General features: G+C 35.0%; 1 protein-coding gene across 5 annotated transcripts in view; it reads right to left on the bottom strand.

Moving 5' to 3' along the window:
* Positions 1–15756, bottom strand: part of Acss3 (acyl-CoA synthetase short chain family member 3) — a 175847-nt gene that overhangs the window by 46704 nt on the left and 113387 nt on the right. For all 5 annotated transcript variants that reach the window (XR_007108471.1, XM_047551056.1, XM_047551057.1 and 2 more), the window contains one exon: positions 11407–11510. Coding sequence is in view for 4 of the 5 variants with exons in the window: in XM_047551056.1 (XP_047407012.1) it covers positions 11407–11510 (104 nt within the window). In the remaining variant the exon portion in view is untranslated. The remainder of the gene's footprint in view (positions 1–11406; positions 11511–15756) is intronic.

The raw sequence follows: 15756 nt of genomic DNA, 5'->3' as shown, positions 1-15756 counted from the left end.
CCCAGGCTGTAATTAACTGGCCAGCAGTTATCTAGGGAGAGAGGAAGTATAGATGTCATGCTGTGAGTGGAAAATAGCTACATTAAACAAACTAGAACATTATCCTTGAGGAAGAGAATTGGAAACTGCATTTGGAGAAACCTTTACAAAGATATCTAACCTCAGAGAAACAAAACTGAGCAAATCACCAGCACAATCTCTTTAGATAAGAGACATCCAGTAGAAGGATGGCAGGGAACTGACGTCTGTGAAGAGTGTCACATGGGCACATTTATTTTATTCGTCAGTAGAAGCCAATAGAGAAATATCATAGAATCTTTACTGCCTCACTCTGCTGCATAGGGAGTTGCCACCCAACTGAATTTTCCTTAAGAAACTTCTAACTAAAGGGAGAAAAAAGGAAGAGAACTAACAGACATAATATTTCAAATATGATTATGCTATGTTCATTGCTAAGTGGGTTTATTTTGTTCATATTATAGCTTTTAATCCAACCATAAGACTATAGGGAGAAAATGAAATATTCCTTTTACATATGATAAATACTGAGACTTAGTCAAAAAAAACTTAAAGTTTTTCCTACTCCACAGTTATTTCAAAGAAGGAGATGAATAGAATAGGCAAGTTAATCACCCCGAAGTTGTCATACAGAAGACAGAGGGTTTGTAGGTCACCCAGACTGAATATCAGCAGAGAAAGAAAACTCCTTATAGAGGAAGTGATCCCAGCATCTCACGTCTGCAAATGGAAGCGGAGGTGGTACAATTCACTTATTAGCCAACATTTATGGAGCAGTTATTATGTGTTAGCTGCTATTTTAAGAACTAAGGATATGAGGATATAGCAATAAACCAAAGTGACTCAAATCCCTACCTTCATGGAGTTCACATTCTAGTTGGGGAGACAAACAATATACAATATACAAAATTAAAATATATGTTAAAGAGTGATAATGCTTAGAAAAAAAAAGAAAGCATAGACAAACTATGAAATGTCATGAAAGCGTTGCAATTTTATATTGTTTGGACAGGAATGATCTCCCTGCTCAAGAAAGCAACCTTTGAGTCAACACCTGAAAGAAGTGAGGACAAGGGAAAGAAATATCTAGAAAGAGGGACTCTTGAAAGAAAAGTTTTCAAGGTAGGCTTTTCCTAAAGTGTTCTAGAACAATGGAGCAACCAATGTGTTAAAACAGGGTAAATGATGAAAGTATAAATAGGAATTAAGGTCAGAGATAGAGTGAAGGGAAAGATCATTTCAGACTACTTCAAAGATTTTATGGCCAGATTTATTATATTTGGGTTTCCAGAGAGATTAAAGTAGGACAGAAGAGGCTGGACACCCGATGAATTTTCAGGAAGCAAGTTTATTAACTGCAGGCCCCAGAGAGGCTACTGAATAGCCTAAAACATTCTCCTCTGAACAATAAGTCTAGAAATTCTTTGAACTTTATACCCAGTGAGTCTGTTGGGGTTGTGGGGAGCTTGGAGGTTCATGTGCAGGGGGAGTCTACATGAAAGTAATTTTTTTCCTTTGAGTGCTTTTTGTTACATTTCTTAGAACAGTTACAGGACCGTGGCCAAACTTGGCTTTTGCAAGGCAGAGCAGAGCAACAGGAAATAGGGCATCTAGCCACATCGAACCCTTCTGCAGAGATTTTAACTGATATTTTGTTAACAAGAACAATTGTGGTGAGGGTCTTTGGAGAAGTTTAATTATGGCAAGGATCTTTTTGGGTGGGAGATCTGGTCTGCTTCAAGCTGAATGATAGGAAAGGCAGAGAGAGAGAAACTACATTAGAATGACTGGGTAATAAATCCTGTGACTGCCTGTACATCAGAAACCAGTTCTTATGAGAAGTCATAAGATTGGCAGAAGCATTAGGACCCAGTTAAGTGGTAGAGAGAGACAGATTGTGTGGGTAGATGGCCCACACAAATTAAAAATAATCATTTTGTTATCTATCTACCTATCTATGCATTTCTGAAAGGCAGTTTGGCAACTCTTATAAAAAGTTCTAAAAAAAAAATAACCCACATAATTTTAACCCAATTATTTCACTTTAAGGGATGTATACAAGGAGATACTTGTAGATCATATACAGTGACAAGAATGTTCCTCACAGTATTGTTTATGTTAGAGTTTAGAAGACTGTTCAAAAACAGGAATGATTTGATATTAGGGAATAATGCAAAGGCCATTCAACCATCATAAAAGACTGTCTACTGATCGAAAATAATTCTCATAAGACATTCTCAAGAAAGATGTTGTAAAACAGAATGTACAATAGGACACATTTTTTGGTTTGTAATATGTGCTGAGTCACAGTATACATCTAGGCAAGATACACATTAAAATATTAACCAAAGTTATTTCTGAATGATAAGTAAAGTGTAAATTACGAAGAGTCCCAAAAGCTAAATCTACAACTTTTCAATTTATGCACAGTGGTAGGTTAATTATGGCCAAAATTCTTCAATATTATTCCTATTAAGAAGTGGGTTCTATATCTCCTCTCTTTAATTTGTGGTTGCTTTTTTACTACTTTGTCAACAGTGATGTGGGTACTATGTCAGATTCCAGGCACAGGCAAGCACTATCTCTGGGAGCCCTTTAGCTTTAGCTTCCAGACACAGTGGACACTACTACCCTGCGTCCTCCAATTGCTGCTGTGGGCAGCAATTCCAGTCAGTACTCTTAGATGAATCCAGCCCTCCTGTCATCTAGAGTAATTAGAATAAAGTCACCTCAGATCCTCTGAACCAACCAACTCAACACTGAATACTAAGTTGTTTCTATATACACAGAACACCAGATCCACAAAATCATGATATGATCCTTTTGTTGATCCTTTAGCTTTTGGTACAACATTTTTTATGTAGCAATACATACTCAGAACATTTGCCATTAAAATATTACAAAATCTTTTTTTAGAAGATACGATGTGATGCTCAAAAATAATTGTGCATATAGTTACATAAAGCATTCTCCTAGCCTGCAGCTAAAATCATGTTTTTTTTCTTCTGTGTGCCTGAGAGTCATTTGTATCATCAGGGTCAAATAATCCAGTCCCTGACATTTTGTGCTCAAGAAATGTTTGCTGGTTAGTAAATACAAATTTCTGACATGATTTTAGGCTACAGTTCACATTATTAAGATCAGGACTCTTAAGAAATAAATAGGAAAATCACAGAATGCAGTCCCCAAAGGAACCAAAGAGAAGGAGAAATAGAGAACTTCAAGAAGGGAGAGATTGTATGTTACTGTTACAATTCTATTACAAATTTTTCTTATTTCTGGAATGATATTCAAAGGTCAGCCCTTCAGTAAGTATCTGTTGAGTATATTCTACTCACTGAAAGACATTTCTTTTAGGGGAAAAAGGTGGAATAGTATACCAGTGACATGTGTGAAGGTTCTGGGACAAAAGCAACAAGGGACCCCACGTTATCCAGCAGAGCAAAGCCTGGTAGCGGCAGGTAGATTAAGAAAGATGAAAGAAAAAGTGAGAGAGGTAAGCAGAGGAAGATTATTAAATACTTTCCATGCCATGTAAAGAAATTTGGATATCAGATCAGGAACAATGAGTTTAGTAGAGGCAATTAATTCACTCAGAATTACTTTATAGAAAAATCTCCACATTCACTAGCTGGAGAACTAATTTAATAATCCAAACCCAGAGCAATAAATCAGTTAGATGTTAGCAGTCTGATACAAGGAAGGTACGATCAAATACTCTGCATGAAAAAGTCTTGATTATTGTTGAAATATGGGAAAAGAGAAAGAGGTCCAGGTTAAACCACAAGGTTTTGGTTTGAAAATTAAAGACAATACAGAAAGAGTAGATATGAGAGAAAATTAAGAGAAAGGACATGGTGGCGACTTCAGATGTCCAACTCAGTAAATATGGGGCTCCTGCTGCATCTGTCGTGGTTTTGGAAACACTACAGTTTGGCAAAGTGAATGGAGAAGATGGTAGCCCATGTTGAAATCTGAAGTACTAGAAATAAATCAATTCAGCAGCCTGGTACTGCTGAGCCATATTAATCATAGCATCATGATGGGAAGAGAAGCAATTTGTACAGAAATCATTCTCTCCACCTCTGAATCTATACAGTGAGCTATAAATAACTTGAATGGTGGTAGCAAAAAGAAAGCAGAAACAGTGAGATGTACACTGGTGAAAGAAAATCAATTTAATCTTTGTGTTCAGGCGATGGTGCAATTGTAGTTTAAAATACTTAATTCAAAGCAACCTAATTTTGTACTGGAAGCAAACCATTAATTCAAACTCTGAGACACTGGTCTTTTCCTACTCTCTTACCAGGACACTGTGGATGACTTAATGAAGAAGCCCATAAATAGCCTGCAGTTCAATTGGATAAGAAATGCTGAATTAATGAAAGCGTGCGATAAAACATACCAAGAGAACCTGGACCACACAGAACAATGAGAATTCTAGCTCTGATGTTATTAAGTGAGTTGACTCAAGGAAATTAAACTCAGTGGATAAACGGAGCTCTTACATTCTAAGGTTTCTTGAATATGAAATATCCATAGACCAAGATGTTAAATGACCTTTACATTTATAAAGGGTTATTCACAGAAAAGATGGGCAAAGGAAAATAATGCAGATGGAGTGTTGACTACAGATCAGGGACTCTGCTAGGTTGCTTGTGCATATTTCACTTTATTTAGAGCTTTCCATGAAGCCCATGAGGAAACTCATAAGCAGAACATCACGGACTTGCCCACAACTACAGAGTAAGTGATTGAACAAGGATTTATATACAGTGTTATCATAATTCAATATCCCTCTTGACTACCACATTGCTTTTCCAAGAAGCATAGTCATCTGCTGTTTTCCAAACTAAAATTGACAGCAAAAGAGGAATTGTGAACTATTTTGTGTGGCCAGTGGGCCCCAGTGCAGGGCTTTGCATGATACAGGGAGAATCCAATTTCCAGACAGTAATATTCCTCAAGGAAAGGTTAAGAAACTCTTGCCCTTGTGAAGATCTATAAAAACATGACATATTTGCACCTTTCTAGGGTAGATTAAATGTGAACCTTGCCAAGGGCAGGAGAATTTGAATAGGTAATATTTCAAAGACCAAACCAACTATCTTATTAATCAATTTCCCAGTGTTTGGTTTCTTGACAAAACATTATCCCTAATATAAAATTGAGCAGAAATTGTGATTATAAGAAACAATTATACATCTCCAAATGAATTCATGTAGTCATATTTTTAAAAAAAACGATGTTCTTTATACATTACAATGCTGTAAAGATGAAAACTTCTGAGTCAATGACTGCTGCTTGGTTTGGGAATTCACTTTCAGGCGGATTAACAATTTGTAAACAGTTATTCACTTAAAAAGAGAAAGTCTTATCAAACATGCCTTACAATTCACAAAAGATCTTTCTTTCTACTAACCAAATTCATGGAGCTTACCTCTAAGCTCCTGCTTCTCAAATTATCAGTAAAAGTCACCTACTTTAATCTAATGAAAACAGCTCTAGATGAGGAAAAAAAATGCTGTTACCAGGCAACGGTGATGACACCAAGACTTTCTCTCTCACCAGATGGGTACTGTCACAGCCTCTCTAGCTGCACATTGCTGGGATGACACTGTCTAACTGTTTTTTCCCCAACCACAGCTTTCATGCTAAAATATATTTTCCATGAATGAAATAAAGATTAATATATTTCTGACTCTTCAATTATAAGAACCAAAAATGCATTAGGCAGTAGCAACTAATTCCTATTACTCAAAGACTACATTCTACTATTTGATGGTATCATAAGGACCACTCAGTTCATGGGGCAATGACATTGCCAGTCTGGTCCAATCCACCCTTTGGGTTCCACAAAGTGCATTTCACACTACTTCAGTCCATAGTCTTTCACTATATAGCCATGCACTTTAAAGAAATTCTATCATCATAGTCCAAATTTGATAGACTCAGAAAAACTAGAACAAAACTCAGAAGCAGGAAACAACAAAGAGTCAAAAGGTAAAATTTATAAGGCAGCACTTGGTTGTTGATGGAAAGAGTTTGCTCATAGATATCCAACCAGAAAAACATTTACTAGTGCTTAGCGGCATCCAATCCATGGAGAGTACATTTGTAAATAGAGTTCTCAAGGTAAAATCACCAGGAGGACACTTTCCTCACCGCTGCGTCATATAGAGCCTTGTGAGCTTCAACTTTGGAAAGCATTTTGCAGTAAAATTCAAGAGACTTTGCATGGGACACAAGCTAAGTATGTTTAAATTGGAAGAAAGTCACACCTCTAGCACATAGTGGTAAAATTAAAAAAAAAAAAAGGGAAGATATAAGAATTGTACAGCTTTTAATACTGAATTCCAGAGATTGAAAAATAAATCCCCATAGTAAGCTAAACTTAAAACTATAGACTGACAGATTAAAATTTCTCTGTAATAAGTATACCAACACAGACACATGAGAGTAGAATATCTGACAATTAATGGTAACAAATGACACAGAAAAAAATGTGACTTGGACTCTGATACCCTGTGAATCAAATCCTTGGATATTGGATACTGGCTAAGTGTTTCACAGTTTGCCTAGGAGGAATGAGTCCGTGCAATGTCTGTAACATTTCCTTTAAAGGTCTTGGCTTAGGATAATTGCTACCAAACTATAATTAATTCTTCTATTTTGTGATTTTCATTCTTATAAATAAAATGCATGTCTTTCTTTAAAAAAAAAATCCTGGGCTAATGGATCTTGTCCAGTTAGAACCTAAGGATAAGGAATGAATTTGGTCAGCTTAACCAACTTCGGTGGTTAAAACTCTTGTCCCAGTTGTCTGATCTAGGGAAGTACCTCCCACCAAACTATGCAAAACAGAGGCTGTCCTGTCAAGTAGCCATGATGCACTTTAATAACATGGCATTAGTGTATGAGTGCCCTTTGGAGCAATGGTTTTCTTTTCTTTTTTTTTGTGGGGGGATGCTGGGGATTGAATGCAGGGGCCTTGTGCTTGACAGGCAAGCACCCTACAAACTGAGCAGTACCCTCAGCCCTGGAGCAATGATTTTGGTGTAAGAACTGGCATGACTGAAGCTTGCCTTGGGTCCATATTAATAAAATCAAGAACTATCAATTTCCTCCTCAATGGAGGAGTATTTAGGTTGTACATAGACTATAGTTACTTCAGAACTGCAACTGCAATGAATGCAGCCATTCAATCAAATGGAGAGAAATACTCTGATTACTCCAATATATAAGAACTCAGCAAAGATGGCTCAAGGCAGATAAAGTAAAATCAATAACTTCATTACTAAAGTCTCCAGTCATTAAGTGATTATTATTTTCTCACTGAAATCCTTCCTTAGAGTCTTTAAAATTCTATGAAGAATTTCATTTCTCCATTAAAGTGCTGAAAACAAAACAAACATCAGCTAATGCTGCTGAAGTTGATAGTCATTACCTCATTTTAATTATGTCATCACTACCTGGACACAAGACAGCAGAAACACTTTCTATTTGAGCACCATATCTTCTGATGGTAACTACACAGATAATGTCCAGCCAACAAGTGGAAAAAATCATAAACACTGATGATCTAAAACCTTCACAAGTTTTCCTTTATAAAAGTCATTGTAGGACTTGAGTATTCCAGGTTTGTAGCCATTTGTCTTTATTTAACTTATTGATGCAAGTGAAAGAATTAAGTATTTCCACCTAACATTAAATAATACTAAAAATTAAGAGTTCAAGATGTTTTGTTACAATTGTTTCTAAACAAATACCATGTCTAATAGCAAATAGGATGAAGGAAGGAAGGAATGAGGAAGGGAAGGAGGACACCTCCAAAAGGGATACAGTGTACTATATTTTGGTTTTAAAAGTGAGTTTCCAACATTTAAGGAATCTTGTTTTGTTTTGTTTTTTTTCCACATTAGTTTATTTACTTATAAGGAACAGAATTTCATTACAGTCATCTTGATTCAGAAGAAAATAATTCTCACAAAGCACACCATGTACTTCCCTGATAATTTTTTCCTTCTAAAATTGTGTTTCCTGTCTGATCTCAATAAGAGCTCCTCTCGGTACTAAAAACAAAAAACAAAACAAAACAAAAAAAAACTTTGACAATGCAGTGTTTTATCTAGGAACTCTACAACCAAGGATAATGAAGTTCTGGCAGTTCATTTTTTTTGTACATGAACTACCATATTTTAATGGAACAATTTTCTATTCTCTTAATTTTCCCTTTTCATATTATGATTGTAGCACTTCTATTTCTCTATCTCTGTGTAAAAAGGAATATGAAAAATTCAATAATCCAGAGGTTTTAAATCATCTTACAAATAAATTAATTTGAAAATAAAACATTTGGGTGAATACCAATTCAACTTTTTTATTCAGATTGATGAATCCACTGGATACAACTTTCTCTTGAAACTCAGTAAGACCTGCTTCTTTCACTGCAGCATTGTTTACATGATTATGATCCAAAGCAAGAACTTAATGCTTCAGTGGTCTTGAACACCAATAAGTCTGTATTAAGATACTCCTATGAGGGAAGGAGGTTGCCAAACTGTTCTTGGATTCTTCACAGAATAATTTTCAATTTAGAATCTTAGATACCATTTAAATCAAACATTGAGAGTGTTAGTATTAATGGATCAAAAGAGGATGTTAATCACTAAAAGTTCATCATTATAATACAAATTACACCTAGGTAACAAACAGCACAGTAACATAAATAAATTGACTGAAAAATTCCTTCTTAGAACTCAAGTCAGAGGATCCAATCAATTTTTATTCACAAATTTTAGTTACTTAACACATTCTTTACTAATTTCAAATCATACATTACAATTTTCAAACAGCTCCTTTATACAAATATTTTAATGTAATCAAAGACCAAATTTATGAATTATTCAGACATATATGGAAGGCTCATAGAAGTATGAAAACATAAAAATATCAATTTTTAAGTCAATGGCAAGAAAGAGCAGTCCTGTAGAAGACTAAACTTTTAAATAAAGTAAAGTATCATGTGGTCAAAGCTTAACCTTCCCTTATACACTATCTAGTGTCACCAGCAGGCCACTTGGGGAAATGTGCCACCAACTATTTGACTTGTAAAACATTAGAAAATTCCTCAGTGTGTTAAAAATATCATGTTTTTCCTTTCCCTAGGAGTTAAAAATCACCCATATGAAACTTGCCTTTCCCCCCAATAATTGAACATTAATTTAATATTACTTTAAGAGAAGGATTGTAAATGCTGAACTTCAGTATCACTTTACAGTGACCTCAACATACAATTTTGGAAATGATAAATTGAATTTTTCCCATGCAAATAAAGTTTCTAGCTAGGTTTTCTATTAGTAACTAACACTGGCATCATCTAGGTTGAAAATCTTTTATAAAGTACAAAATTATTTATCAACTATCTATATTATTATCTATCTGCATAGCTATTCAAAATATATTTACTTGTGTAATTTAATTGCAAAAAAGCTGTAAAATCAAATTGGAGGACAGGACAGAGAATGGAAAGAAGCAGTCATTCTATTAGTAAAATTCCCTGTTTTCCACAGTAAATGAGCAGCCTATTCCAACCTGATTAAGTTACAGCACACAGCACAATGTGGCTATTAATTCTCTCTGAACAATACATTAAAGAGAAATTGCAAATTCATATGAAACTCAGTACCCACCAGAGACCTCATGTGCTTATTTCACAGGCTTCAATGAGTTTCTTTGTAAGCCTGAATGCACTAACTGCATACATCTACACAGACTATTATGTTCAAAGATGTCTACAAGAAAAAGCAAATCATAATCTTATTTTTGAATGTGCTGGTTTCCTTCAACAAGCTTCAGTATAGTCACATTTAAAGGGTAAAAACAAAACTCTCATGCAAACACTTGTGGGTGAGAAGGTCACTCCATTACGTAAGGTCACTTGTGGGTGAAAGGAAGTCCCTCCATTTTGACCGGATAAGGAAAACTGTTATAGGTGACATCTTATTCAATTCATGTCAGGAAATAACTAACTGTTAAAAACTTTACTGTATAATAGAAAATACATCTACACAATATTGCAGAGGTAATAATTCCTCAGTTGTTTTTACATACTTCTATATAGAACATTGATTTTTTTTCCCAATGCAGTTCTATATTCTGAATTTTCTAAACAGTTACAAATCTGAACTTAGATATGTAATTTTTCCTTTAGTAAATAAAACAAGAGATAATAGAAACCCTCTCTGTGATTTTCACTTATATATGGAATGTGTCTACTGCTCTGATCATCCATTTTATATTTCATATTACAAAGGATATAGAAAACATGTTTTTCCCAAGAGAAATATCCAAAGAGATAACATAAGAAGCACAATTTCTCAGACTCAAGAAGATCAAAATTTAAAACACTGATCTTCAGCTGTAGTTACCTTGATATTCTAGACAGTAATCATATTTAAAATCATATCTAATTTTTGCAAAGAAAGATTAATTCTTAATCCAAATTTTATGCTGAAAGTACTAATATAAAAAGATCAGTCTAATTTAATGGAAAAAGTGGAAGTCAACTAAAATGTGTGCCTGAAGTCTACAAGGCTCCCATAACTCATCACTACTTTCAGTGTGTCAAATGGAAAAAAATAAAATCTCCACACTTAGGTGAGGAGGAAAACAGATTCCAAATCACCTACCTACTCTTACATACACACAAAATCCCTCAAAGAAAAAGAAATTTATTTTTCCACAATTTACCTTGTATCTATTTAATAAGAACATTTGTTTCCCAGGGGTCACTCAGAATAAGAAAAATAGAGAACAAACAATATCAGTCAACAAATAAATTACATATATTATGATAATTGTTTTGGGGGGAAATAAATTTTTCTGCCTTGAAGGCAAAAAGAAGAAATTAGATTTTATAAGGCACAAGGAGGATGCCGTAGACTCCTGTGATAGGAACTGCAGGAACTGGGGGAGCAGTGTGCAAGGTGGATAAGACTGCAGGAAGAACAGACATGAGTGATGAGGAGATAAGGCCACTGCCACAGCTCCAAGACAATGTGAACACTGAAGGAGGGATGAATCCCACAGATACAGCAAAGGGAAATCTGAGATTCGGCAACAGGTAGGACATGAGAATCAAAGAAAAGAAAGGTAAAGAAGTCTTTAGTCCTTTTATCTACAGACCAAGAAAATGGCAGCCCCAATGTCCCGTATGCAGACACTATTAACAATATGACAACCAAAGAATTGTCTATTCCTACTGAAACCAGAACCACCCGAATCCTGAGTAGGTGCTTGCTGGTCATAGCTTAGGATGTTCTTCAATCTTTGACAGTTTTTGAACATTTCAGCAATTTTTACATACATGTTTGGAAAAATGCTCACCAGTTTGCCACCAATGGTCTAGGACAGGTACTCTGAAGACCCTTTTGGACCATTCCAGTGTCTCCACATCACATCGTTCTCCAGCCACAAATAATGTTTTGAACCTGAATATGAGAGAAACAGTAAATTCAAATTATTTCTGGAAAGGAAATCTGAATTATTTCATCTACATTTTAACAATATGCCAAATTTAATCACATTAATTATGTCAGAGGAAAACACATCAGTATATCATAGTGTAGAACAGTAAGATATATTACTTGTTTTGACCCAAAGGCTACCTAACCCAAATCCCAGCATTGGAGTGAGGTGCTTAAAAGGCAGAATTCACAGTGATAGCTTCTCAGTTTTGAGAAGAACAATTCAGTTGATGTTTGTAAGCTATCTGTCATATCCCTCTAATGATCAAACATGAAAACCTTTTCCTCCTTAACATTACCCCTGCTAATTTTATCTTCAGTTTTGATTGTTGTGGTCTCCTGAAGGATATGCACAAAAATATACTCACAAGTGTCAGTTGAGGCAATAGATATGCTCTCAAATATAATGCAATTTTTCCTTCTCATGAATTCCTCTAGTAAAGGCAACTCTGATGTCAAGTACATATTTACTTTATTTCAAAATCATTTTAAAAAAACAACTGAGGGAAAAAGTAAATATTATTATTGCCTTCCAGGTCAAAAAGACTCTCATCAAAAAGAATACAGAGATACAAAGAGAAAATCATGTCACAGACCAGAAAGAATTAAATAGCAAAGTAGAATTGCTTGACCCTCCTCTTGGTTCATTGAAAGAATGACTATTTCTCTCTCTTCATCTAAGTCAGAAAACAAAAGTTATATTCAACAAACAAAAACCCACATGTTCATCTTACACAATGTAACCTGTCACCAAAGATATCTTATTATTCTCTTAATTCTCATAAATTTCAGGAAGAGTAGTCATGGAGGTTCAAATATTCCTACCTCTGCTCCAAAAACATTCTGCTCCTATCTGCCATAAACATATATTTCTTTCAATTATTCATTTCTTTTCTATGTGCCACACTGAACCATGAGATCTTTAGGAGTATTCATCTTTATAAACCTAATATCAACCATGGTGTGTAGAATTTTTATTTAAGTTTCTAGAGGCTCAGAATGATAAGTTCAGAGATGGAGGAAGGGTTGGCAAAATATTTTCCAACTGAACTTATTCTTTTAAATAAAAAAGAAAGCACATTGGTTTCTAAATGTATGGAAATTGACAATGGAACTATGATGTGAGGAAAGAAAAGTTCTGGAAAGGCTATTTTAGGAAATTTCAAGTACATAGCATAAAAGTGAAAGGGGTTAAAAGCAGCCAGTTGGCTTCTATGGACTCAAGTGGCAGCCTGAGTTCCTTTGCTGGGACAGCTCAGGTTGGGTGTGACACAGAAGAGAAGGGCTGGCAGTTCAGTGCTGGGGAGCTGCCTGAGGAATCCAGACAAGCAAGAGCAGTGGACAGTAACGCAGGAACAACCAGAATGGAAAAGAAACACCAGAAGAAATAGTGGGGTAAAAGATCAAAAGTCACAAAAGAAATTAAAAGTTTGGTGAAAATGAGGGCAGAAATGGTAAAATGGTATAGTTGTGAGACAGGGCAATTTTAAACGTAGAGACCTTGAAAAAGAGCCTATTCTGAGGGATGATAGTGTTTAGTGACCAAGAGGCTGTAGCATGGAAAGATTGTGGGGGAAGTGAAATTGTGTTGATAAAAAGATTATTGTCAAGATAGTAAAAATCACTCAAGGACCACAGCCATGGAGAGTAGAGAGGAAGCCATGACTTGTAAACTAAAGTCCTTGGGAAGACCTCAGAAGACGGGAAAACAGTGTTACAAATAACTAGCACAAACTTCAATAAAAGATGGGATAATATATTAGGTTGCCAGCTTTATTTTACTATCCTCCCTAAATTTTATTGATAATCTTGGTTCCAAAGCTGCAGTTTGGCCTCAGTAGCAGAAAAGAGGTGAAAGTTTAAGGAGAAAATTCTAGATGCAGACAAGCTATTGAAAACACATGTTATAATTAATTTCTAAGTACAAATGAATCACTGATAAATGACATCTGCACTTGAAATGCTACCACAGGAAATTATTCATGGTAATATTCACTGACAGGTGAGTCTATCTGTACATAAGAGTGTCAAAAGAGACTTCAGTTAAATTGTGTAAAACAATGTGCTATTACTATTCCACATATTTTCTGAGGATAAAGGATAAATGTCTACTAATATATTGATACTTAGGATAAAATTATCTAATCGGGATATCTTATTTTGGGTGGATGATGAATGATACAGTTAGAATCATGAGGATTACTTAGATTGGTATTGTCGAATTAAATATAATGTGAGCTACAAATGTAAGAAGTATTATAGCTTAAAATTTTCAAGTAGTCACAGTCAGAGACACAAGAAGAATAAAGTCAAATTAATTTTTTAAAAATGATACTGCAGATTGAACTCAGAGGCACTCTACCACTGAGGTCCATTCCCAGCCCTTTTGACTTTTTTTATCTTAAGATAGGGTCTCACTTGTCACCCAGGCTGGTCCCGAACTCGTGATCTTCCTGCCTCCGTCTTTGAGTCCCTGGGATTAAGGTGTGCATTTACTGAAGCTGGTTCAAATTAGTATTTATAATATATTTTATTAAATCAAATATATCCAAAATGTTACTATTTTGACATGTAATAATATAAAAATAACTAGTGAAACATCTCCCCATCTTTCTTGCATGCTAACTCTCAATTCAGACTTAACACATTTCTCAAGAGCTCAGAAGCCAAATAGGGTTAGTGACTACCATGTGGGACAGTGTAGAAGAAGATCATTAATTTCTGAAAGAACAAAAGAATTCTTACACTGATTTGGATGAAGAGAATTTTTAATTTAATACTCTATATACAATTCTTTCTCAAGTCATTATGTTAGAAATTTCTTTTGACTCAGATGTATGTACATGTACAGGTGTGGGTAAGCAGTTATAACTAAATATGGCCAAGACAATATTATTTAAAGTTTCTCTAAATAGACTATCATCACATAGTTTTGCAAAATTTGGGGTTTCAGTCTGGTTTAATAATTATAAAGGGATACCATGTCAAAAATTTTTGAGTGGCTACCCAGTGATATATTTCCCAATCACATACCCCAAATTATCTAAAAGTCAATTTTTGACATGATAAATACAAAGGTAATATTTAAATGTCTTGGTAAAGACAGAGAAGCATAACTTCAACTTTCATATTAGAAAAGAACATAGAACTAGAGTTGTTAAAAAATCATTTGAACGATCATGGTTAGTACTCTCTTACAGCACACAAGTCTACTAGAACAACACCGAAATCTTTGAGAACAGGAAGGGAGAGAGTACAAAGATGAGAATGGTAAAGAAAGAAGAAAAATGAATAAAAGGTAGAAATTAGAAAAAATACATCATAATGTTTTGACCAATTGCACATATATTTTCAATTCAACATAAAAGTTAAGTCTTCAAAGGTATATAAGTTGTGATTACAATTTGGATTATTGAATATGACTTCATCTGACAGAATTGATACAATAGAAACATATTCCTATATTAGGTTTTAAAAGTAAATTAAAGTATAATAAAGATTAGTGTAAAGTTTTTTTTAAAGTTAAGACAGGTTTAACACACCTAATTTTATTTTATTTTATTTTTTTATTGTAAACAAATGGGATACATGTTGTTTCTCTCTTTGTACATGGCGTAAAGGCATACCATTTATGTAATCATAAATTTACATAGGGTAATGTTGTTTGATTCATTCTGTTATTTTTTCCCTTCCCTCCCACCCCTCCCACCCCTCTTTTCCCTCTATACAGTCCTTCCTTCCTCCATTCTTGCCCCTCTCCCTAACCCTAACTCTAACCCTAACCCCTCCCACCTCCAATTATGTATCATCATCCACTTATTAGCAATATCATTCATCCTTTGTTTTTTTGAGATTGACTTATCTCACCTAGCATGATATTCTCCAGTTTCATCCATTTGCCTGCAAATGCCATCATTTCATCATTCTTCATGGCAGAGTAATATTCCATTGTATATATATACCACAGTTTCTTTATCCATTCATCAACTGAAGGACATCTAGGTTGGTTCCACAATCTGGCTATTGTGAACTGAGCAGCTATGAACATTGATGTGGCTGTATCTCTGTAAGATGCTGATTTTAAGTCCTTTGGGTATAGGCCAAGGAGTGGGATAGCTGGGTCAAAGGATGGTTCCATTCCAAGTTTTCTAAGGAGTCTCCACACTGCTTTCCAGAGTGGCTGCACTAATTTGCAGCCCCACCAGCAATG

The sequence above is a fragment of the Sciurus carolinensis genome, chromosome 4 (assembly GCF_902686445.1).
Source record: "Sciurus carolinensis chromosome 4, mSciCar1.2, whole genome shotgun sequence".
Lineage (NCBI taxonomy): Eukaryota > Metazoa > Chordata > Mammalia > Rodentia > Sciuridae > Sciurus > Sciurus carolinensis.
Note: the sequence above shows the minus strand (reverse complement) of the source record. Positions and strands in the feature narration are given on the sequence as shown.